The 26,025-nt window shown below is 40.6% G+C and overlaps 1 protein-coding gene across 1 annotated transcript in view; it reads left to right on the forward strand.

Annotated features, from left to right (window-relative positions):
* ELAVL4 (ELAV like RNA binding protein 4) overlaps positions 1 to 26,025 on the forward strand; it is a 57,824-nt gene that overhangs the window by 22,473 nt on the left and 9,326 nt on the right. The window contains exon 3 of the mRNA XM_008493933.2: positions 18,144 to 18,247. Within this exon, the coding sequence (XP_008492155.2) occupies positions 18,144 to 18,247 (104 nt within the window). The remainder of the gene's footprint in view (positions 1 to 18,143; positions 18,248 to 26,025) is intronic.

Below are 26,025 nucleotides of genomic sequence, written 5' to 3' on the forward strand. Positions count from 1 at the left end.
GTTAGCATATTCCTGCTGTGTGGTACAATTTGATGTTCTTTGCATGCATAATCAAGAACTTCATTGCTTCTCTGCCCAAAACACAATTCTGTTTTTAAATCATTCCTTTTGAATTTTCAGTCCCTTTGAGGTTATGCTCCATCTTTCGTTTTAGTTTCAGGTATCTGGTAGGACTGCAGATTTGGATTAAAACTGCAGTTCAGAAATAATTGGGGCCTTGTAAGTGTAATATAAATATTGATGATCCCCATGAAAATCCAGGATAGGCAAGCTATCGACTCAAAGCAGTAACATCTGCGTTTTGCCAGCTTAGAAGAGAGAAATATTGACTGTTTCACATGAAGAACTCTCCAGAAGTTATGGATTGTCCATTCCTTACTCTTCAGATGCAGAATCATATGATCCAAGCTAATAAAATGGGAGTATTAGAAATAATGCAGCATTTTGAGAGTCCAGGGAAACATCTTCCACGTGAGCATTTCTCCATATAAAAACCAATAAATTCCAAACCTGGGGAGGATGCTCTGCCTGTCCCCTATGCAAGCCACCATGAACACCTTTGCATTTTCTGCCCTCTATAAAAAAACTTTCCTGGTGTTCTCATATAATGAGCAGCTTCCCAGCATATGCCAAAAAGGTGCTGCTGTAAAATGCAAGGACCAAGCCTGTTCAGTGGATGATGGCACTGATCTGGTGCTTCTCTCTGGAACATGCTGTTCAGAGATTGCATGCTTGGCATTTCCTGAAATTTGGGACCTAATCAAGCAGCCTTAATTTCAATGTCTGGAGTTGGTAACTGGTTTGGAAGCAGTGGATGGAGAAGGTTTCTGTCTACCCTTAGGAGCAGAAGCCATTAATTACACACTGTGGCAGTGACCCTCAGAGGGGAGGAAGCCAGCTAGGATCATGTTTTCCAAGGTACAGCTCTCCAGGAAGGAAACTCTTGGATCTAATCGAAAGTGTACAGCAGCAAGGAAAAAAAAAACACAAAAAAAACCCAAGAGCTCTCCTTAATAAAGAGACATTTTCTGGCATTGTCTAGAAATGCAGTGTTTGCAGTGGCTAAAGTTGTATGTATTTCAGTGGCAGGATTTGAATTCTGATAAAGCAGATGAGCAAGAGGTCACAAGCATCCATCTTGGAATCAAGGGGAGATGCTGAAAGCTCATAGTAATGGAAAGCACAAACAGGATTAATGGTTAAATTTAATTATAGCAAAGAGGCCTTTTGGTAATACAGTTCATGACAGCAGGTAAGCGTTGCAGGATTAAGTCTGCGTTTGAAAGACTCAGGCTGAAAATTGCAGAGATATTAGTGAAATTGTGCTGCTTTGTCTTGGGGGGAAAATATTCAAGGGAAAGAGTTCACAGCTATTTATATCTGGAAGCTGCGGGTAGAATACGTATTCACTGAGAATTTCACGTATACAGAACACTGGTAGTCTTATGTTTTCTCTAAATTTTATTAAAGGGCATACCAAAAGTGTTTGGTTTTTGAAGAAAAAAATTACCCAGATGCAGATAAATATGGCTTACTGTGAAAAACCCAGCATTAAGTTATCCGATCCTGTATGTCTGAAGGTCTCTAATCTGAGCACAAACTCCTTTCCCATTTGTCCATTTCACTGATTGTGCTTTGAAAGTGCCTTCCATTTTGAGATATTACTAGTTCCAGCAGTTTTCCCCATTTAAAATACATTAAACAGATAGGATTATAGAATGTGGGGATTATGTTAGATAAGACTTATAAACTGTTTAGGAGGTATGTAAACACTCATGCCTCATGGCATAAGCCCACCTAATAACAGGGTTTAAGAGAAAAATACCTTGTAGAGGTACTTTATTCCCTTGTTGACTTGGAAAGGTTTTTTTTAGTAATTCTGTAAAGTAGTGGTTACTAATCACTGATCTCTGGTCATTTATTTGGTACAGATATTGTTAGACTGAGTATTAGCAGCAGTTGCTTTGCTCCAGGAGTAGATGAGAATTAACACAATCCTTCAGAACACAAAAAGCAAATCTTCTAAACTTATGTACTGTGGTGTTCTCCATTTACAAAGTGAAAATAATTCTGGTGTTTGGTTGCATTTAAAGGCTGTATTTAGTAGTGCCCCTCAAATAGGCAGGATGGGGAATCTCTGTATCCAGCAATGCAGTTTTCTGCATTTTATTTCCTTAAAAGCCAAAAACATAGTATTTGCTGGAATAAAAAAAATATTTGTGCAGTACTCTGCCTAGAGTTCTTTTGTCTGAAAAATAATGGCAAATTAGGTGTATTACCTGAGGTTTTTCAGGAAGTGGCTTGTAGATTGGCCTTGCTGTATTTTAGTAGGTACATGAGATTTGTATGGGAGTTACTTCTTTGTGTTGAGTGCATGGTCAAAATGCAGTGAGGAAAAGAGTGATAATACAGAGTAGTATAACTGCAGCTGAAAGTCAAGTGCCCAGAAAAACAGAAGTCTAAAATAATGGGTTTTGGAGCTGAAAAAACCACAATTATTTCTGTGAATGTGATGGAGTACAGAGCATGCTTCGATTTTCAGTTGTAATCTTGGGTATCTCTAATTGCATGCAGAGCAGAGAATATTAACAACATGAGAAAACAAGGCATGTTTCACAGTCTTTTAAACCTAAAATCTAGAATTAGTTTAAAAAGATGTAAATACATGGCTTTCAGTCTCATTAAACACCTTTAAGTTGATCTTAATTTGGCCTGGGTTTTTTTATTATTTTTATAGTTTCTTATTTCCTGAAGTCTATCCTGTCCTTGAGCAGAGAAACCTCATTTCAGTGTTGCAAATGCTATTATGAAGAAGGCTGCAGATTGAAGACAATGCTCAAATATTGATTGTCTAAATGAACATTTGCATTAAGTGGCTGAGCTAAATTCTCTAGCACTTGTGGGGGAGGGAACACAGAAATAGTAGTGAGTGTCTTAGTGCTGGATTTCTAAAATGTGGTTGGTGTGGCTTAATGTCTGCTCTAAATGCTGAGCATGGTCAGATTTGCATCCCTCATTTTCTTTATCGCCTCGCTGCAGTCTGGTGCATGCTCTGTGCCGGCGAACAAAAGAATTTTGATTTCTTGATTATTGGGAAAAAAAGTAATTGAAATGAGTATTGGGGCAAATAGGCAGAAAGCAAGGAGGCATGACCCTTGCACTGTGAAAGAGCTTTCTAATTAACTTCAGCAGTTTTAGTCCTGAGCTTGTTCTGAAGTCTTTAATGCATGTTTAGTTACTCTTCAGTTTAACTGCTTGGTTTCAGTAAATAACATCCTTTTTCCATCAAATCTAGGCAGGAAGGATAAGCAGTATTTTTTCCCCAACATCACTGGCACACCTACATGTCTGAAATTGTGTCTTCGAGATAGGTTGTAAGGGACCTTTTTTGGTCCTCTGACCCTGTAGTCGGAGACATTTTTTCATTTCTTCCTATTTTCTGCATTGAAGGAAGTGTCTGCCAAGGAACAACCAGGTGAAATGGCTCTACTGGTGGAACCCTCTATGTGATGACAGTCTACCCTTAGTCTCCAGTGTTGTCTGTCCCTTGTCTCTTATTCTGCCTTTTCCCTCTCAAAGCACAAACCCTGTGCTTTGGCACTCATCCGCTGCTGCTTCTCTCCCTAACCCATTTTCTTTTCTTTCATTTTAGCCCAAAGAGGACAAGGAGAAGGGGGAGGAGAGGCACAACTGGCAAAACACTGGGAGACAGGCAGCAGTGTCCACTAATGATGTACAGTCTTCCAGCTGAGGCAGGGTTTTTTGGGGCAGCACATCAAGAGGTACCTGTCAGGTCTCCAAGGCTGACTTTTCCAGCACTGATCCATCCCCTGCTGCTCAAGACCTTCTGACCTTCAGCTACACCAAGGAGCAGCACAATTGTGCTGTGACTGTCACCTCTGTCTCTGACCAGTGCTTTTGCTGGACAACTTGTCCAAGAACAAAAGGGACCTCTGTAAAACAAGTCTAAGTGGCTTTAAAAGTAGCCTACCTCCTGCTCTCCCTTTTCACAAGACCTTTTACCAAAGCTGCAATGCGAGTTTCTTCTTGGCTTTAGGATGGTGTTTAGTAACCTTGTGTCCAGGATTATCTGACCTGCCTGCAGTAGCTGTTTCTCAGACTTGGTGAGCCAGGAAGTTCTTGAGCTTCCTCAGTTGATTTGATCCATCATCAGTTGACTTCCTAGCACGCAGGTGTTTTTTATCTATGGCTAGAAGAGCCTTGCAAGATCGTATTCACCTTGAAAGGTCAACCTCTAAGACCTGCAGATCAGTACTGAGATCTGCTGCCTGTGAGAGTATACTTCCTCAGCACTTCCTTTTCCTCTCTTTTCTGCTAGCTTGGTTTATGTGCAGTCCCTATGCTGATAAAACCCAGTACCTCTCCACACTCCATACACTTGGACCCCATCCTTCAGATCATCTTTGTTTTTGATGTTGTTCTGACTTGAGCAAGGACCCATTTACAAGCCAACCCGTTTTCTGTGTGTCAAGTGAGATGCCATATGTAGAGGGCCAGGTTCCTTCTGGGATATCTACTATGTGAAGGTCTTGCCTGGCTTTAAATAATTACCTTTTCCTTTGCTTCCAGGAAACTTTGCAAGTTAGGGTATCATCTTAATTTGACTTTCAGATAAGAGGGGTTAATTACTAGCTATATTATGCGCAAGAATTATATATAGAGAGGGATTTGCCATTCCTTTAATGCTGCTCACAATCTATCCTTTTCTCCAGCTCAAAGGATAGTTTTTCTTCCTGCCTGAACTGGGAGTCCATCAACCTTTGTATGCAACTTGCTGGCAGTTGTGTGCGTACAGTCAGACTGATAACTTTCCAGTAATCTTTTGGCTATTGGAGTCTGATCTGGTGCTCAGCCTTTGCCAACAGACAAGCACACATCTTTAGATTTCAGCAGCATCCTCCTTCATGTCCTGTGCTTTGTTCCTGGGTGTAGGCTATTGCAGCCTCAGACTTGTCAGACCATTTGCGTATGGCCTGAGTCTTGCTTAGGCCCATCAACTCTGCCTGTGTAGCCAGGTTTCAACCAGGTGCCATGTTTCCCATTTCTGTAATGCCAGTCTTGACTACCTTAACCCTGTGAGGTTTTGATTTTAAAAAGGGTAAAGAAGGAGGGGGAGAAAGCATCACTTCACTCAAGTCCAAGCCCATTTCTTTGACTTTGTACACTGACTCTGCTGGGGTTGAACATAGCTCCTTTTCTCCATCCTTCGTGATCAGGATCTGGTACAGGCTTTGCAGATGTTCCTAACTTGTCCCTGCTAGGAATTTTTTTGCAAGTTACAGATTTGCAGGTGCAGTTGAAGACAGGATATTGGAGTAGGCAGACCTCTGCTCTGACCCAGTACTGCTGTTCTTACGACTCTCACAGCATCTGTTTAATCAGTGGAATGCATCAGCTTGAGGGCAGAAAAAAAGCTGAATGTTTTTACTACTTTTATTCACAAGAGTCCAGACTGGTGGGGTTTTATTTTCAGTTAGATGGTTTTTAAGGGGTGTTGCAAAAGCAGATGGACAAAAAGCTGCGTCACATTCACCTGCAAGCAAACAAATGGCAGCATCCCCAGTATGATTAATTGCTGTACTACAGGGGCTGCTGTGTCTGCAGGAGAAGGTCTGATATGCCTGCTGCCCTGTATGGATGATTGTGCTCACATGCATCTTCAAAGCACTAGAAATCAAGAGGCAGCCTCTTGCAACAGCATTCCTAGCACCCAAAAAATGAGGCCACCTTCCTCTTCTGTAGGATGCTCTTGGTCTGGTGCATGGAGTGTTTTGACTCTCTCTATTGTTAGGATGGTAGGTAGGACATGGAACAAGAAGATACATTCTCTATTTCCTTTTTTAGACTCCTCTGTTCTCCTACATGCTCTGTCATTTGTATTTACTAATCCTTCTCTTTGTTCACCTTTCTAATTTTTCTTTAAATATTTTCCTGCTGGAAGCTGCCTTGCCTTGAATAGGGAGAGAGGAAAAAAAACCAAACACACAAAAAACCACCAAAACCCCACAAACCACCACCCCAGCTGTGAATAGCTTAGGAGCTTTACTGATAACATATTTTTTTCCCTGTATCTTTCTGCTACACTGGAATATCTTCTTTGTTCTTGGTAGGATTGTGGTACTTGCTCCAGATCAGGTATGTTTAGGTACTTCACTGAACTAGAAACAAAAAGAAGAATCTGTGTGTTTTCCCCATTTGTTTGCTCTCACCACCTTCCTGTTCAGTATAGTGAAAAAGCCTTTTCACAAGAGTCTTGGGTATCACAACCCTGCACTGGTTTTGGTGGTGGTAAGCTAGCAAGAGTAGCTTGTAGGCATTACTTCTGTGTATGGCACATCCAGTGGCCACATTTGTAGAGAGCATCATTTGGAGGTGTTAGCTGATAGAGATGCCATCTTTGAAAGTAAAAGATCTGCTGCTCAGTCTGGAGAAAATTAATCGAGGAACATTAATGCAAATGTTCTTTTTAACAAAATTATCAAGAAATTCAAGTGGTAGCTAAATGGTATGTGCATATAACAAATTCATAATACATTCTCCTTTAAGCAGTTTTCCTTTTCATTACTTACATTACCTGCAAGTACCTAAATGGAATATTAAGAGTTTTAGCTCCTGCTTTCACTTTAAATCTCTTGAAAGTTCTGTCTTAAAGCCAAAGTTAATTTCTTTAGTAGCCTCTCTGCAGTCTGAATATTGATGGATAGCAAAATTTTCATAGGTAGCACACCTTGGAATACAATAAATGGCTTTCCAGATGCTGTGTAAAGTAATCTACGTAAATCTAACTATTGCAGATTAACCTTCTTAGCTGTCAGATTGCAGTTTTTATTTATGGTTTTGCTGATCAGATTAAAAATGCTGCAGACACAGGTTGTGTTGTTAATATTAAATTTTGTATTCCGGTCTGTAATGAATTACTTTCCTCTGTGCATTGGAAAAACTGGTTAGTAGAGCTCAAAGAGTTTAATTAGTAGGCTGTTTATGAGACAGAATAGGTATTCTGAGTCATTGTTCAGAATTACTGTGAATTCTCTGAGTGTTGTGGTGGCTTTTGTTGTTAGGCAGAGGCTGAGGTGCAAAGCCTTAAATGTTGCAGAATTAAATCATTTAATGACAAAATTACCAGAGCTTCTTGAATTTGCAGTCAACCAGGTTTCAGATACTGCTGCTGCAGTATATTGTTATGTCCTACTTAATATTCTTGTTTTGCAAAGCAAACTCTTGTTTTTCTCCAATTTTATGGGCCTCTGCCATTTCATTTAGACTTGAAGTGTTACTGCCATGCACTATGTATGTTCATATCTTAGCTGTGCCTTTTCTTTCCTCTGCTGGTGTAGTTCTTAGTGAGAGAGGATGTTCTTGGCCTTTTAAAAAAAGTCTCTCTCCTGCAAGCCAGGTTTCATGTTAATTTCTGAAGCTTTGATTGACTTTTTCCCTTTGCTCTTGCAGTTTTCTGGCTTACCACAGAATTGGGACCCTTGGTCAGTGCACAGGCTCCATCAATGGTCCCATCCTTCTGCCTTTCCTCTCACTGCACCACTCTCTACCACTGGCTTCTGGAATAGAGGGTTTTTTCATAAGCTTTAACTCTTCAAAGGCATCCTTTTTTTGCCTAGAGATCAGATGATTTTGCACAGAAACTGTGCATGTGGTACGATGTGGGATCGCTGCAATCTGAATTTTCTTCGGTTGAGGCCTTCCCAGTGAAAAAACATTTCTTCTGGTTTGCTTTACTTCTGCTCTGCTGTTCAATAATTTTTTTAGTTGCCTTCCACTTTCATCTAAATTTCAGATGTACCAGTGTGTGGGATGGGATGCAGGAAGGACACGTAAGTCTGCTGTAATGTAGTGTGCCTTTCACCTGACCTGTTGGTTCACTGTTGGAGCACCTTTTCCTTTTAGTTTCTGACTATGTAATTTTTTTACCCTCTTAATTTCATCTTCACTTAGGAATTGCAGTGTTAAGTAGGGCACTTGTAGTATCTCATCTCCAGTCACAGTCTTCGTACATTTGAAGTATCAATAGGTTTTTGCATTTCCTTTCAGTTAATGTTTTAATACTTAACACTTCAAATCTTGCATCTTAAGTTACTCTCAAGCCTTAAGTCAGTCTTGACTTAAACCTGGTGGCTGATGAAGGCTGCCTTCAGTTGGATCTCCTTATCTCAAGTACATTTATTTCTTGTTAGTTATGTGCAGTCTTTATTGTTCTTAATGTACTCCTGGTCCAGTAATGCTCTGTCCCCTCTCCATGATGTGACATTGCTTATTTGGAACGTGAAAATCTTCCTACCATATACTGAATTCCTCTTGCAGATTTCTTTTCATGCTGCTGCTTACCATTTTTTATGTGCTGGGATGTCTTTCCATTTTTTCTTCCAGTTTTATTTGTTTTCCCTTCTTATAACTGAATATTGTTTTAACTTAGTCTGTTTGTTTCTAACCTCTGCATTCTTGTGTTTATTTTGTCTCTTCTTCAGCATTGAATTTACTGTTCTGGATAGACAAGTCATGGCTGTTTCTTGTCCATTCATGCCTGTTCCCAGAACACTGGATTTTTATAGTACGGTCCCTGTTCTGTTCTGGGACAAAGAGGGGAGGAGTGCAGCCTTGCTCTTCTCAGAACAGCTGCTAATTCAAAGCCTGTGTGCTCCTTGAAGGAAGGGGGAGGAGAAGATGAAGAGAAGGAAAGCAAAAGATGTCAACTAGGGAGAAGGGGGGAAACCCAAATATTTGTTCCCATGTTGCCTTAGCTACTTCAGAAACAGTAGCTTCTGAAACAGTACTTAATCAGTTGCTTGCAGTATGTGAACACATCAGTACCAAAAATCCAGTTTATATTTAAAGAAACTTGATTAAAGGAGGATAATACCTTCTGCAGTGTAAAATGTTCATGTTGTTTCCAAGGTTCTCCAGCCCAGCAAAACACGCAGTGGTCTAATAATAAGGTGACTGTCCTAGGGTGGGAGAGATGCAGTGTTTGATCCCTGTAATAGTGACTGTGTTTATCTGCCTAAGTTCACCCTGGAAATCTTGATGCCTTTCAGTTCCTCTTCTCCAAAAATAGGAAGAAAAGTGCTTTCCTCAGTGGTGTTTGAGGAAAGGTGTGTTACAGAGATAAAATACTTCCATGCTACCATAATGGGAACCGCAGAAGACTCCGGCCAAGTCAGCAGCATCTGCCACTTAAGCTTTGCATGCAGATTAAGTTCACATCCTCAAGTTCACTAATTACACAGATGACTTTTTTTAAAACTCTGTAGTGTGCAGGTAAGAGCAAAGTCTTGTTTCAGGTGAGATGCGGAACATCCGAAATGCTAGAAGCGTGTAAGAGACTGTAAGGCACTACTTGGAAGAGCAGGATTTGTTGTATTTCTGGTATGGTCAAGTGTAAAATGAAGTAATTCCATGGGTTTTAAAGTCCTTGAAATTTTGGTAGGATTTCTGGAAGGATCTAATGGTGCTGGGCAGCCATCTCTGTCAAAGGAAGGACGCTTCATCTCGGTTTTCTGGGTGGATGTTGTTATTCTAGAATGAGAATCATTATTGTCTTAATTTTGAGGGATAGTAGCTATTGTCATTTGGTATTTAATTTACATGGGAACTGCTCCTGCTTCAGCATCTCCAAAATTCATGACACAAAATTACGCTGGTATGCATTATGAGATTTGTCAAAACTACAGAGAAGGACAAAATCCATTACCTCCTGGCACTGCCTGATCAAGTCAAGCTTTAACTTGGCAACATGCTGAATCAGTGACCTTGTTTTCCTGTTGTGAGGAGCTTACAGTTGGATTTTGGGGGTCTTGCTTTGTTTTTTGAGGTCACCATATTCGGGTCCTGGTGGTTCTCTTCCAGAGACCTTGAGGTCCATCGGTTGTGGTTACATCACTAGCACAAATCATTTGATCACTTCAGCTACGTCTATAGGATTTGTTTCACATTCCGGGCATCACTTATTTTATTCCCCTTTTAATTTTCTAGGCTTGTTGTCATGGTATCTGGCACTTCCCATTCAGATACTAAAATTGAGTGAGTGGTGTCTGTATGTCTGGTTCATTTTCCCTATCTTATCCTCTCCCCGAGGGAGAGCTTTACGTGGGATGTAGTGTGCTTTTTTGTCAAGGGCTTCCTTTGGGGGATTTTTTTAATCATGTAGCTCTGTCTCTCTTGGAGAAGGCCTGGTGCAAAGAAACCCCTTCCACTTGGGCTGGAGTTTATTAAATCCTACATGCATAGAGCTCTCGTGAGAGCTCATCGTGCAACTCCTGACTCCCCAGGAGCCCCCCTGAAAAGGTCTGTCTCCTGTGCAAACAAGCTTTTATTTCAGTCTCTCTGGCATTGCCAGGATTAAGATAGTGACAAGAACTTTCTCCCTGCAGATTTGCTGTGGGGAGGACCCAGCCTTTGCTGTTGGGGGATCAGGGCTTTGGTGCCTTAGGGCAAGAGCTTGCTTGAGGAATCTCGCCCCATCTGAGCTGTCTTGTGTCATCATATACCCCTTTACAGGTGCTCTAGCTTAGAGCTAGGCTTCAGCCTGTGGAACACAGGGATTTTCCCTGGGATTTTGCTTATATTTGATTATCTGTTAAACCACAAGCATGTATTTTAGGAGGGGATCTGTTTTAAGGGTATCTCAGCGTGAGTCTGGAACGTGGTGTCCTTCCCTAGTAGAATCTTGGGAAGAAGACTCTCCTACTGATGCTCAAATTTTCTGATGGCTGTTTTTAGCCAAGGGTAAGTAATGATCCTTAATTGTAGGTGCAGTGTAGCATCAAAATGTATCTGGGGCTCCTGACTGAATTGCATTTAAATACAGCTGACTCTCTCCTAAGCTAGAAGGGGAGATGTTCTCAGAAGAATTAATCAAGGGCACCCAAAACCAGTAGTTTGGAAGGTTCCCAAACAAAATTTGCACCCAGTCACCTTTTAGCAGAAGGCAAAAACTGTTATTTACTACTCATCCTTCTCATTTTTGCTTTAAGATGACAGTTTTCCCTGAATTTTTGCAATCATTATATTGTAATTGGAGGAGGAGATTTTCTTCCTATTGAAGGAGAGCATGTATTAAATAAATCCTAGTCCATACCAGTATAAGGAGTATTTATTCTAAATAACTGGTAAACTAAAGGGATGCTATGGGAGACCTGCACTAGGCACTAGCTGCACTAGAACAAGTTATATTTATAGTTGGATTTCAGTGATTTGTGACATTGACAGCCTCAGCTTAATTGTTTGGTCCGAGGAGCATCATGTGCAGAAGCTGCTTCCCTCCTGGTTTGGTTCTGCTGTGACTGCTGTGAGCATCACTGTGGTGACAGCAGGTGTTTCTGCTTGATAAAGGGATGGAAGATGAATGAGATTGTTCCTGTTAGAAATAAGCATCAGGCAGGGTTAGAACTGGTCTCATGATCAGATTTTGTTTTCCCTTGATCTGAACCTTCTTTCCATAGCTTACCTCCTTTTTTAGGTAAGCAGCTCTTATTTGTTGGCAGCAGTTACAGAAGCTAAAAAAACAGCAGGCAATTCACTTGACCCTCTTTCTGCATTTTGAATGTATCATTTCAAGGGTATTTCTTTAACCTTCTCTGAAAGCCCTTACTACATACAGCTTTTCATGAGTTGCAGTCATTTTTTGGCCTTCCAGGAATGCATTTGAAATGCTTCTGAAATGGCTTGGAGGCTCACAGGGTTGTGCATCCCGCCTGCTTCTCCAGCTATCTGTAAGTGGTATTTTATTGGGAACATCCCTGGTTTATGGAAGTCACTGGGGGAGGCTGAAGAGCATGTTCAGGTCTGCTTGGTAGAGTCAGAGGTGGGCAGCAAATTGAGCTCAGTCTTACAGAGATCACCACCCTGGTGCCAGTTTCTTCCCTAAACATCCGCTGAGCTTGGAGCAGGTAAAAACTGGAAGCTGGGAAGCTTGTAGGATTCCTGGCGAGTGTTATTTCATCTTTTGGTCCCCAAGCTGGAGTGACTGAAGGCTGTTGCTGTCTGATGGCTTCTGCCTGGCTAATAGAAGATGAGCTGTCAGACGTGGCCTACTTCTGAAGGGAGGGATGGTGTCAGAGGAAAGCATGGGAGCTCGGTGGCATTCATGTTGTGGCTGTCAGGAAGGCAGCTTTAATTGGGTTTTACGTTTGGGCAGGGGACAACAAAACCACGATTTAAGTCAGTTTGCATTGTTGCTGTCCCATTCTGTGCTTCTTTTCATGAGTGACTGTTCATTGTGGGCACCGTAGTCCTCTAATAGGAGTTGGCATTTCAAAGCAATTTTTTATTTTTTTTTCCAAGAAAAAAAGGTATTTTCAAAATTTACTGGGTCACAGATAAGCAATTCAAAGTTTTACTTTCTTGTATGTTGCTTTTGGAGTAGTTTTCAGCAACAGGAAAACTTGGAACTTGTCTGAGAAAGTACTTTCCTTTTACTTTTTGTGTGGAAATGTTTGCAGTTAAGAGCTGGATGGAAAAGAACCAGCAGGAACAGTGTATTTATAGAGCTTCAGAGGAGAAGGGACTATTGAGTACTTAAGGTATCTCACTAAAACCTTCCTGGATTAATCCCTGCTTGATCTAGAGCATAGCTTTCTAGAAGAAGGAAAAAAACCAAAAAAAACCAAACACAAAAAACCCATAACTTTCAAAATTTGTAGTGGTCGAAGAGCTGGTAAAATAGCTGGTAGGTAGTTAAAATTACCCATTTCCTTCAGTGCCAAAAACTGAACAAATGCCTCTGGAAAACAATGTTTGCTTTATTCTTTCTAGTCTGGTTTCTCTTATTTTAGTCACTGTGATGGGACTTGGGATACATAGCTTCATGTTTTATCAGCTGAAAAGACAATATTTAAAACTAACCTGTGCTTCAGATGACTGCCAATGTAGTCCTGTTGAGGTTCAATTTAACCTTTTTGATGAGGTAGACAGGTTGACCCCATCTTCCCTCTGAAAAGAGCTCTCAGCATATTCTATTCTCATGGTACCATCTTCAGGGTGTTAATATCTTGTAGCACATTCACCAGGGCTGGGCACAGCACTTGGACAGCAAAAGAGGGAGGCAAATCACAAAACAGTGATTTTTCTTTCTGTATTTGAGTGTGGCTTTTATGCCAGTAAGAATCATTCTAACATTTTTGGCAGCATTACAACTTGGAGATGTGGTTGATTATCCATCAACATGTACCTGCATCCTTCATTTCCCATTTGGAAAGTATGCCACAGTTAACTTGATTTGTTGGGATGTAGTCTTGGAGTTGTGCTATCTAAATGTATGTATTTCTTGCCTAAATTGCTTTTCTGTTTCACTCTGTCCTCTCTTATTCTTTCTTTCTGTAGTCTGTGATCTTCAGGAGCAAGGAGTTTGTTTTTTTCCACTCGTTGATGGAAATAAACTATTTAGGGCCAAGATTGGTTTCCTGAGACCTGTAGCAAAACATCTTTCTGGTGATTTCCTGCTCACAATTACCAGTTAGAGAGATCAGTTGGCTGATCAGTTTTTTAAAATCCCTTTAATGTGTGCAATGTTAATTTTATTTTGGTCAATAAGCAGTACCAAATCAAGTGCTCTATAGAAGACCAAGTGTATCAATGCTATTAAATCGACATTCTTAAAATTTAGAAGTCAAACTTGTAATCTCATCAAGAAGGATGTCAGCTTAGCTTGACAGAATCTATTTTCTGTAGCCCTAATTTGATTGACATTGATTTTATTACCCCTCTCTAATTTTTTATTATTACAGTCCAGTATCAAATATTCTGTAATTTTACATTGCTCAGCATTAGACTGATGAACCTGCAATTACTTGGGTCATCCAGTCCTCCCTTGCTGAATTTCAGTGCAAAATTGTTTTTCCTCCAGGCTCCTGGAATTTGTTCGGTGCTGTAAGAAGTACTGAAAATCACAAGAGAGCTATTTGCCCCTTTTTTTGGAATCTATTCTGTGCAAATAATCCAAATAATCTCATTTAAACATGTTTAATTTTAGAAGCACCTGTTTAACATTCACCTGGGTTGCTAGTTAGTATTTCACAGAGCTTTGGGTGTGCATAACACATCTGTGTTCTCCGCACTGTTACTGTCTGCTGATGAGTCAGTGTGAGTGAGAAGGGGTCTTTTTTATGTAACAAAAAAAAAGCTTTTGGTTTTCTGACCTTTACTAGAGATTTTTTTTCTTGAGGCTTTTTTTGTTTTTCAATACAATTTTTCTGTTCTAATTTACAGTTCTTTCTGTCTGTTTTCCCTTTATCTCTAAATTAAGAAGTGAAATTGGCCTGAGCAGACTGCCTTACGAAGGAAGTAAAAGCACAGACAGGTTTTTAACTGGCACTGCCTTTTTCATAGCTTCACGGATTTGGGTGTATGGAGAAACATTATAACCAGGATATATTGACTTTTCCCTATTCTTTCTCATGGTTGTTTTAGTCGCAGTGATTCTTTCAGCTCTGAAATGGAGTCTTCTAAAATAGAAAATATGTATATTACCAGCTGGGCTTGGCTTTGCATGTCTTTTTTTTTAATTATTATTAATTAAAATTTTTTTACAACTGAGTCCTTCAGCCAAAAAGTGTTAATTTATCACCGTTAGACCTATTCTTTACCACATCAACTCTGCATTTTCTGTAAGTTGAAACATTCAGATGGATGCCAGTACCAACCCATCAAGGTGTTGTTTGAGCATAATCTAGAAATATCTCTTGCCTGCCCTACTGAATCACAGCATGCAATGAACTCTGATTGCAAACCACAGAAAATATTTACTATTTACGGTGCTGTTCCTGGGAGGTGTAGCATGGGAATGAAATTCAGTGTCTGTGGTGGATCCCACTGAGAGGTCCAACTGCTTGCTTCATGCTGCCAGATTGTGTCCAAAGAAATGTTACCCTTTTTGAGTACATGCAATAAGAGTTACATGATGAAACACAATGTGAAAGTTCATACATCTTTTACTGTATAGTGGAACAAATCCAGTTTTCTCTCCCAGTAACAATTTTTAGTTCTTTGTATCTGGAGCCTGTGGTTTGTCTGACATAAGGTGCATTGCTCTTGAGAATAATTTGAAAATAATATTTTTAGCTGGATATATATTTTGTTTCTTAGCTGTATATGTTTAGCCTGCTAAAACCTGATATCTGCCAGCAGTCGTAAAGCTTTTCACAATTATTTTGCTGGGTTTATTTTCTTTTCTGTTTTCAGAGATGGGTGGGAGGGTGTCTGTCTTGATTAAATGATGCTGTTTAGATTGAAAATGGAAAATAAACCAAACAAAATAGACCCCTTCAGTGTCAGATTCTTAACTGAAAGTTTTTCCTTCCTTTAGCTTCATTGGTACAAAGTGGAGTGTGTGGCATAAAGCAGCAACAGGAATTTGTTAGTTGGAAGAACTGCACCAAGATTTCAGTAGGCTACAAAGGGTCTGAGTTTTGAGGGATTTTGAAGATGAGAAGGGTTTGGGTGTTTCTGAATCAACAACAATTGCTCAGAATGTTGAGTAAACCCACCCCAACTTTTTTTCTGATAATATATAGCTAATACAGCAATTAATATGCTTGATACGAAGTCATGACAAATTATACCTATTTGATGGTGTTCAGGAGCATACACTAACCAAAGGAAATTGTCTCTGTTATGAGTAAAATTTTGTCATGTGATTTTTTTTTTTTTTTTTTTTTTCTTTAATGGCACCTTTTGCAGGCATGTACATATAGCTTGGTTTCTGTTAGTACCTCATCCTTTACCTTGGGGAAAATATTTGTTTCCATTCAGAGTTGATATCAAAATAACTTGAATAATGTTACTGGAAAACTTCCAAGGAGACCAGTGAAAGTCTATGGAATTCTTATATAATTCTTGTGTTGGCTTTATTTCCCTTCAGTACAGCTTGTGCTGTGCACATGTTTGTTATACTTCTTCTTGTCCTTGCAGAAGTATTGACAGAGATGAGAAGGTTATTTAGAACCATTATATATATTGTAGAGGTTGGTCAGCCCATTGTGCCTTGAGAATAACAGTGGCTGGACATGAAACCTGTGTTTGAACACTGAGTCCCAGTGCCTTCTGTCACTTATGTGACTCCTGTCACCCCTGTACCACTGGAGCTTGGTAGGTGGTTAATGGGAAATGTCCCATGTAAAAAGAAGTTAATTTTCTAGAGAATAGCTTCTTTCTGCCTAGGACTGGCTAGAAACAGGTATATTAAGAACTTGGTGTGCTGAGAGGCTCAGGGATTGGGGCCATGTAAAATACCTTAGAGAAGGAGAGGAAGGCATGACCTGGGAAGTATCTTTGCAGTATTTCTGCTCCAGGCTTCGTGCTCAAGTCAGAACTCTGTTCATTTTTGGTTAATGTCATGTAACTTGGGTAAGAATATTTTGGAGATTAATTCAGCTCTCCAGGGAGGCTTGATATGTTTTTATACTTTGTTTCTGAAGTTAAACTGATAGGATGGAGCTTCTCCCTGGATATATTGTAGCTTAAAACAGCCATTTCTTATCTTTACGCCTGCATGTGGGCATTTTAGGCGTGAACTGCAGTGTTTCCATGGATTTTTAAGGTCTTCCATCGCATAGTTAGCAGCTTTGAGTGCTTTGATCTGATTTGGTGAGACAGAAGTGCTGTCTGTATTTGTGTTACAGCAAACGCTGTATTTTTTTTGGTGGCGTCTGACTTTGAGAAACACACAGATGCTTTTTTGTAGTCCAGGAAACAAAGAAACAAAGCTTTGTGCTCAGGAGGCAGCACCCGTGCCTCCAGGGTCCATCCAGGCCCTTGGTGTGCAGCTGCTTTCCCAACCTCCCCTTTCCCGGGCAGCAGGACCTGGGATGCTGCTTGCTGCTCCCACAGGTGGAAATCCTCCCAAGTGCCATCCTCCTCCTGGAGAGGGATTTTCACATCTTTTCTTCCCTGCTGCCCATGAACAGGAGTGCTGGGATACCCCGTGCTCAGGGGCAGGTTGTCAGATAGATGGAGAGGCTGTAGTAATAGGGGGGGAGGGAGTGTGGCTGATGCACAGCAGTTCTTGCCAGCCTGCCTGGTACTTGAAATCTGATTTATCTGTGTTTTTCTAAGTGTGTGTGCCTTTAAAAATAAAAAATTAAAAGGATTTTTTAAAAAAAGCCGTAAGAATTGTGTTTTCCAAATGTGCAAAATAACTTCAGTAGGAGGCTCGAGGAGGAAGGGATCTGGGAGAGGCTGTCTGTCACATTGCATTAATAGAACTGATGCTGCAAGATTGGTATTTTGGAGTAGGGGAAAGGCACCTCTTGGGTTAGGGGATCTCACAGCCCCACAGCCCTGCCCTGCATTGTGTGAGTGGGTATCTGCCAGCACGGCCTCTCCAGCTCTGTTACTTATCCCAGCTATTAACCAGCTCTCCTCTCTCTACTGCCCAGGCAAACACAGATCTTGTTAGTAAAACAGAAGCTGTTGAAATGATTTTGGCTGCTAAAGTGGGCTGGTGGCACCCCATGCACAGCAGCCGTTGTTGTACTGTTTTGGGTCTGCTGTCATCTCTAATACAGGGAGGGAAGCTTTGATGCAGTCTCTTACCCTGCTGCAATTTGATCTGTCCTTTCTCTTCTGATTTACTGGCTGCTCACATGGCAATAAAATGAGATGTAAAGGTTGCTGGTTGTTTCTCAGTCACCTGCTTCAAGGTTAGTGTTAAAGCAGTGTCATAATTATTGCATTTTTAAATGCTTAAACTTGTTTATAAACAGTAGCAAATTAGGTGTGTGTGTGTGTGATTTTTTACCATTTTCGAGAGGTGGTCCTGTTACTGCTCTGGCAGGTCAGCCAGTTACATTTATTAGGAATTTGGCACAAAATTATTCCACAATTTTGCTGTTGTCAAGCCTTGTTCACACACTGTTCAGTAAACTCCTGGGGAAGGCAGGGTGGGGGGTTGCTTCTTTTTAGTTTTGAAATAGGATCTTCAGAGCAGCAATTTAAATTTTTTTTTGTTGGCTTCCACTGTATTAGGAAGATAATGAAATGGTGAAGAACGGCATAGAGACTATAGGGGAAAGCAGGGATGAAATAAACAATGCAAGAAAATTGTGTTTCCACTCTTGGAAGTTGTTCCTGTGCTTAAAATTACTGATTCCTCTTTTTTTCTTGTGTCTCAACAGGGCAGAGTTTAGGGTATGGATTCGTTAACTACATTGATCCAAAGGATGCAGAGAAAGCCATTAACACTTTAAATGGACTCAGACTCCAGACCAAAACCATAAAGGTAAGACAATACAAAACACCATTTGCTCAATTCAGGAAGTGGAGGAAGTGGTTGAAACAATTTCTGGCAATTTAACCAATATTTTATTCTCCATTGCAAGGGGCACTTGGCTAATGAGCTCCTTCTTGGAGCAATGGGAAAACATGCAGAAGATAAAATATCTCTTCTGAAATTAATGCTGCTGTTAAAGGGGAAAAAGTGGCAGGAAGCTCCTTAAAGCATTGCAGTGAGATTTAAATGTAAAATAAAACAGCTGTAGTAATGCTGTTACCCATAAGCAGGTGCAGTATGTGGTATATTCATAAGTAACCCATTTTCTTGTGTTTTAATGGAAAATACCTTGACATGGAGCTTGCTCTCAGTGATATTCATGTCATTACGAAGTGTTGATGTTTCTCTTAAATTAAACTCATTCTCAAAAAAAATAATTTTCCAATCCTTACTTTGATTTATTCTTTTAAAGGCTGGAGGGATTAGAGATCCCAGTGAAGTCTCTGATTTCATTGTTGTAATAGACCATTAGTTATTCAACGATCTTCTTTAGTGGTCTCACAAGAAAAGCAAGTTTCCACACTGTCACGTTTTTTTGCTGCATGGCTGATAAAGCTTTTCTGAAACAGCTTACAGAAGATTTCCACATCCCAGATTCTGACAAATAATACAGCTTAAGGAATGTGAATCAAGAAAATTGAAGGGGAGAGAACAGCAGATCTGATTCAAATTCTCTGAAACAGCTTTGATCATATTTGAATGCTGGCTTTTGATTTGTACCATTTGCCTAATTTTTCTTATGTACTTAATTTGTATTTCAAAGCTGAAAATGCTTAAGAGTATAAAAATAGAATTTTTACTTTTGAAAATATTGGTACAAATAATGTCAGTGATACTGTCTTGCAAAAAAAGATATTGTATGGTTAATCCTTTAGTTCTACTTACCCTTTCTCACTGGAAGCTTTGGTTTGTACAAAGTGGTATTCCCTAAAGCAAAAATATTTGTTTGATTTTTTTTTTTTTTTGTGCATCTCTAAGGATTGTTTCATGCAAGGTTTTCCCTGGTCTTGTTTGATTAGTGCAGAGCAGAAGTCCTGACATAAGGGTTAGAGAAATGGTGGAGTAGCTGCATGGATTATATAAAGAAGGCTACTTCCAAAACTCCCTTAGACCAACCAGGTTACATCCTGTAGATACATATGTGGGCTATATGTCAAAATACAGCATGGTTTTGTAGAATTAAATAGAAAAACTTACAGAAGTATGTCAAGCAAAGCAGCAAAATCTACTGTCTTATCTTCTGCTGCAGGTGGAAATACATGCTTGGACTCAGCAGTTTCTGTTTACAGTGAAAAGTTGAGTAGTAAATTGTCCTCCAAATTTCTTTCAAAGACATTATCAGGAGAAATATTTTTTAGTACTAATCTATCTTCTAAGTCCTTTATAAAAAACTCAGTAGAACATGAAAAATCTAGATGAGTTTTTAATGCAGCACTTTGGGATATTATTCAGCGTTAGCAAAGGTGTGACATTTCTTGTCCTAAGTACCTGTGTTTGTTTCTGTTTTATTTTGAGAACCAAAGCAATGCCGTTGTATTGATAATATTCCAAGGAAACAGAATATTACAGGAAAAATAATAATATTACAGGAAACAGAATTTACAAAAAGGCCTCAAACCTCCTACCCCAATTTACATTTCTCACATGCGAAATTAAACCATTCTGCTCTCCTTTTGATCATGTATACTAAGATCTTTCTTTTTTGGGAACTTCCCATACTAAACCATGTTTGGCATGTTTTTCTTTAGTTTTTTAAACATTCAGTGTTAACTTTATGAATAAGGATCGTTTATTAAGTTTGAGTTTTTCATGCTTATTAAATAGTTGGTAGACTCTTAGAGAATACAATGATGTTTTCTTGGTCTCTTGAAAGCTGTTAAAATGTATTAATAAGCAGAGATTGACCTAATCTATGTGCATGGGAACTGCATATTTTCTTCAGTGATAAGGAAGATGTGTGAGGCTTTTTTAAAAAATAAAATTGTTTTCAAGGAAGTGCTTGTAGAGTAGCCTAAAATGGATCCTAGGGATCCTTCTGTTCAAATAGCCAGACTTTGGACATGTAGGTATTTATTGGGCAATTTGCAACCCAATTTGTAATTACAGAATTGCATGTGATTTACTTCACCTTACCACCTTGTTTTTTATGTAGTTTAGTTACATTTTAGCTCTTAAAATTTTTATTAGGTTAGGGTAGTCTCTCCGGCCCTGTGTGTTGGGGATGGAGGTTTCCCAGCACTCACTGTAGGGGAATGCTGAATCCTACAGGCAGTGTCCGTGGTGTTGATGTTCCTCATTTCCAAAGGGTTGCAAAGTGGACAGGAACAGTACTTGGTGTTTGCCTCTTGTCCCCCCCACACCCCTTTACAGACTTTTTTCACTATAAGGCTGAAGTATTCATGTGTGGAATTATTGTAGGTGGTTATCTAGACTTCAGTCTAGATAGATGCTCTGTAGTTATTAAAAACACGCTTTTAGGTGCATTAAAAAAGCCTGTCTGGAACACACAGAACTTAGTGGCATATAGTTTTGTAGGCTAAAAGAATTCTTAAATAGAATAACACTGAGCTGGAAAAGTACTGAGTGTTACTTCTGTTTTCTTCATGAGTGTGGCTGGGTCTTATGCCCCAGAATGAATCTGTGTTGTCCCATGGATGGATGGGGCTGAACCTTGTCCTCTGCCCTTGTGCACTGAGTAGCTGCAACCCTGCAGGTAGCATTTCCCTGGCTGCCTTTTGTTTGGGAGCTGATTTGATGGAAAGTTGAAATGAATAATCTGTGAAAGCCCTTTTGCAGGGGCAAACTGCTTCTGCTTGCCAAGGTCACCTTGGTCCTGCTGGCTGTGGCCCATCTCCTTGCTCACACGGTCGTGGGTGCTGCTGTCCCTTGCACCTATGGTGAGCATGGGCTGGCTCTGAAGGGTCATATTTGCACTCTTGATTTGATCCTACAAGGTTTAATTCCTGTTTGAAAAACAGATTTTTTTTTTTCTGTATGCCTCCAAATCCTGTCCTTTTCACTTCTGTCACATTTTTGTGGCAGCTTAATGTTCTCTCTCCTCTTGATGCCTTGCAAAACAGCCAGGAAGTCGCAGGAGGAATTGGTTTTATAGCAGGATCAGCAAAACAGGCACAGTCTGCTCTCAGATGTGCAGACTAAAATAACTGAATAAATGTTCTTTTTATTATTCCATTGTTACAATAAATAATCCCTTTTCACTGTAGCACCTAAAATATTTATGTGCATTTTATTTAAGTCAACGTTGCCCTTTCAAGTCAAAGTCGAGAGGTGACTATTTACAGAATGTCTGTTTGGGGAAGGCATTGAAGGAAGTGCTACGTGTTTGGTAATAGGTTATGCACGTTGTGTTCCTCCTCAGCTGATCATAGTGCATATTTTATTTACGCCATTTCGTAGCCTCATCATCTTGTGAGGGAGAAAGGCTCCACTTTATTTTCACAGCTAAAGCTTGACATAATTCTACAAAACAGCTTAGAATGAGGGAAGATACAGTGTGTTGAAAGAAATACATATTCAAGAAATCGAATCTATTTTTAGAAATTAAATTTGCCCATCCATAAGAGCACACGAAAGGTCAGTGCTGCTGTCGAAGATTGCCTGGCAATTCAGTAGCATCCAATATCAGAAGGAAAATAAGATGTGTGATGCATGGGGTACAGATTGTTTAAACTGTGCAGCTTTGCCCTGGAAAAAGGACAGCGTCTGGGAGGATGCAGAGGCAGCGTTGTACAATTTACATGGGGATTCAGGTGACCTGGCTTCATGTTGGGGGACGCTGGAACGTGGGTGGAAGAGTTTTGAAAGGAAGTTTGAAATCTAAAATGAGCCAATGACCCCCTGAAGTGCTGTCTTGTGTCCCCCTCACCTTTCTTTTATTGCCTGAGAATTGGGTTTTTCTTCCTTCCCTTGCAGGAGCAGGTTGCAAGCTGTGCCACTGCTGGAGCAAGGGAGAAGTCTCTAGTGAGGGGAGAAGGAATCTGGGTTTTCTCAGCCCTCCATGCCTTCCAGTTTTCAGATGATAAAATACGAGATAACCTCTGACTGCAGAGGAATGATTCTTTCTCTATTTTAGTTTTCATTTAAATGAATAAATAATATGGGATATAGCCACTGCTGTTTTAACACTTCTGATTGTTACATCAGAATGTTTATTTCTGCTTCACTCTCCTGTTTTGATCGGGAAGACTGAATGGTCCTGGTTTTAAAAACAGTGAACAGGGCTGTGGGAGAAAGAACTCCTGTGTTTTCTGGAAACAAAGTAGTAACACTAGTGCTCAAAGATCTTGCTATTTATCTTGGTTTCTCTGGCATTTTTCAAAATGCCAGACATATCTACAAAATTCAGGCTCTCAATCTGTCCATGTTAATTCTTGTAATTGTCGGCAAAAACTACAAACCATCCTGTCACTGTAGGGTAACCAAATAACAGCAGCCTCAGACTTCTCTGTCCTACAAAGTCATTTGTCAAAAAGATTGCCTGCAAGGAGTGCTTGGGGGTGGAGGAGGTGCTGGAAGCACCAGGCAGGGGAGAGGGAAGAAAAGCTTTAGCAGCAAGTGATGGGGAGGAGAGCTGCATCCTGGTGTCCCGTGCCCCAAACCACTTAGGAGGGGGGGTTTAAACCCCAAAATTTGAGGTGCAGCCAGGAAGTGCTGGCTTGCTGATAGTTACCATAGCACAGCTCTGCTGTTGGGTGCCCTTGGTGCAATACTTTGCCAAAAACTGTTTTCTGCTCATTCTTCCAGAGCTGGCTGGCCACCACCTGCAGCTGCTTCTCCTAGTGAAGAAATGGGGTGTTGTACAGGAAAGGTGTATGGAGGCAGTCTGGGGATACCCTGATTTGTGGGGGAGCTGGGGAAAGGGAACACAAAGAGGACTTGGGGTTGTGAGGGAGAGGAGATGGAGGCACTGGGGGGGGTACAGAGGACGGCCTGGGCATGTTGGGCTGCGGGGCAGAGGGATTTGTGTTTCTGAGCTCCACATGTGTGTGGTTGTGTTGGGCTCTGGGTGTACCCCAAGGCACAGCATTGCTGCACCCTGTACTCTGCCTGCTACCCCTGAGTTCCAGCAGAGCTGTGCAGAAGGTAGAGATGTAAAAGAGCATGCAGTCCTTTCCTTTCCTGAAAATTCACATTAGAGGCATCTGCAGATTGCAGTTTTGGGGTGTAGTTGTTGTGTAGTTTCTCTGAAAATTAAGGTAATTGCTTGTTCTGTTTTGTGGTATCTCAGAGTTAGTTGGAAGAGAAGGGGTCACATACAGTGACTGCTGCACTCCAGGATGAAGCTTTGTACAAGAAACTTTACAGACAACACAGATTTGGAAAGCCTGGACTAATTTTACTTTTGTTTTGTTCTCTTGGAACCCCTGTGTAACCTTTTGGACTTGGTAGTGCTTGTTAATAAATCCTCCTCAACCTTTGTGCCTGTAGTGATGCTGCAGCTCAAGGGATCTTTCAGTGCTGCTTCAGTTTGAAGTTTCAGATTTGGCTCTGCTGCTTTCAGTAGGCACTGGAGAGTCTTTACCTGTTAGTTTTGAACATCTTCTCTTAATTGAGATTTCTCTTTAACTGCTTCAGTTTTGCCGATGAATCCTTTTCTTTCCACAAAGCTGAAGCAATTATTTCGTGCTCTTGATACAGCCAGAGTGCTTCTAGGTTATTATCTATGGGTGCCTTTCCTGAAATGATGGGAGAGGCCATTGTATCTTACAGGCAATCATAATTAATCCCAGTAAAATGGCATTGAATTGCTCAGCAGTAAAGTGCATCGTCACTCCCCACCATCCCCAGCCAAAGGCTTGGAGAAGAGAAAGGACAAAGCAGTGCAAGCAAATGGATGGGAAAATATTCCAGGGTTTGGTCTTCAGCCTCTGGATCCAGATGGTTTGTGTGTGATTGTTTTGACTAAAGCATGTAGCTTTCACAAGAGGGTTTCTTAAATCTGTGATCTTGGGGGGAAAAAAATAATTAAGGCATGGATGAGGACCTGGAAGAGGCTGTGCGGAAATTTACTTCTGGTTTTGTACGTGTGTGAAACAAGTGAGATGGTGCTTATTTACACATGGGAAACTGTGTGGGTGCTTGTGTTAAAGCACTTGGAGGGTGTATCAGTGGGATGGGAGGCAGCAAGGGAAAGAGGAGTTGTCCCCTTGTTGTGAGTTCGGACCTTGGGCAGAAAAAAGTGACTCACCTCAGAGTCATGCAAAGAATTCTGCACCTCAGCACATCATGCAGAGACACAAAGCAAAGTATTTCTGAATTAAGTTCACCAAGTAGTTCAGTATTTTTGAATGTTATGGAGACTTCGTTTTTTTTTTAAAGCTGACAGAGAGTCAACAGCACCTTACCTGCTCCTGGCTGGAGAAGTGTCCCAGGTTCCGTCAGTGGAGTGGCATGGTGAATGCTGTGGATGCTTGTGCTGCCCTACAGCACTTGTTAATCAAAGCCCCTGACTAGTCTCAGCCTTCTTGGCTGAGTAACACTGACTGGAGAGCAAGATGTACATCTACTTGGAGAAGGTCTCTTTTAAAGACATGAGTTGCTAGGTTGTTTGTCAGCAGATATTTTGACCAGGGCAGGGTGGTTCTGCTGGCAGAGTGCATCATTGATGGAAGGACAATGCTGTTCCTCTTCAGAGTAGACAGGGGTTGAGAGGTTAGTCTGACTCAACCCATAAAAACCCAAATAATTTTGGGAGGAGGCTTCTAGAAATGGACTTACTGTTTGAGAAGTCCAGGATTAGTGAAAGAGGTGAAGGCATTTCATAAGATGAGCAGCAGCAAAGTGGTTAAGTGTCAGTGTTTAAGTGGCTGCTGTTCCGTGCCCAGTGTCTCTCCTGTGCAAAACAAATGGGATGCGTTCATGCCTCTGGGTGCCTTTGCTGTGAGCTCTGGCTTGGAAAGACCAGACCACTTCAATTTATGTTCTGAAAGAGTCTTGAGGTTAGAAATATTTCAAAAAGTTTTCTATGTGGGAAGAACGGGTAGAAAATCAATAGGGAAGATAATTACTTTAACTTGGAGATGATTTCTGTGCTCCTGAACAAAAATGTGTGTTACCATGGAAGATATGAAATGCTGGATCTTATGGCTCTGCAGTAGTGTTTGCAGACAGAGGTGCAGACTCTTAAGAGATGCTCTTTATACCAAAGAGAAGCCCTTGTGCAGGCTAGTGCTCAAGGTCAGATGAAAAATACTCTAGCAAATGTTTTTCACAGTATATATATATATATTTATAGAAACTAACATCTGAGGCCAACAAGCCATATACTGAATTGTACAACATTTTATCTTCCTTGCAAATTTGACTGAAGAACTCCTAAGTGACTTACGCAGTGAAATACAACACCATCGTTTGACCTCCAACTGCAGTATGAATGGACAAACATTTTAATGCTGAGAAATGCCTGTGCCAAACAGTAGCTTGGTGTATTCCAGTTCATTTATTGGAATTTCTTCTGGTGGCTGGGACCTTTTTTTTCTTTTCTTTTCCAATGTATTTTCATTATAGGGCACTAACACTGCTGCTGGGGAGGGGGGAGGGGATAAATTTAAGAATGAATATAAAGAATTGCTGCAGTGCTTTGCATTTTTCAGTGATAAAATACGAGCTGGTTTTGGCTTCCATTTTTTGACTTACACAGCAGAAGGAGCTTCTGGTCTGGTGAAGGGTGAGGGTGGGCATTTTCTTTGTTTGATAACTAATACACA

The sequence above is a fragment of the Calypte anna genome, chromosome 8 (assembly GCF_003957555.1).
Source record: "Calypte anna isolate BGI_N300 chromosome 8, bCalAnn1_v1.p, whole genome shotgun sequence".
NCBI lineage: Eukaryota > Metazoa > Chordata > Aves > Apodiformes > Trochilidae > Calypte > Calypte anna.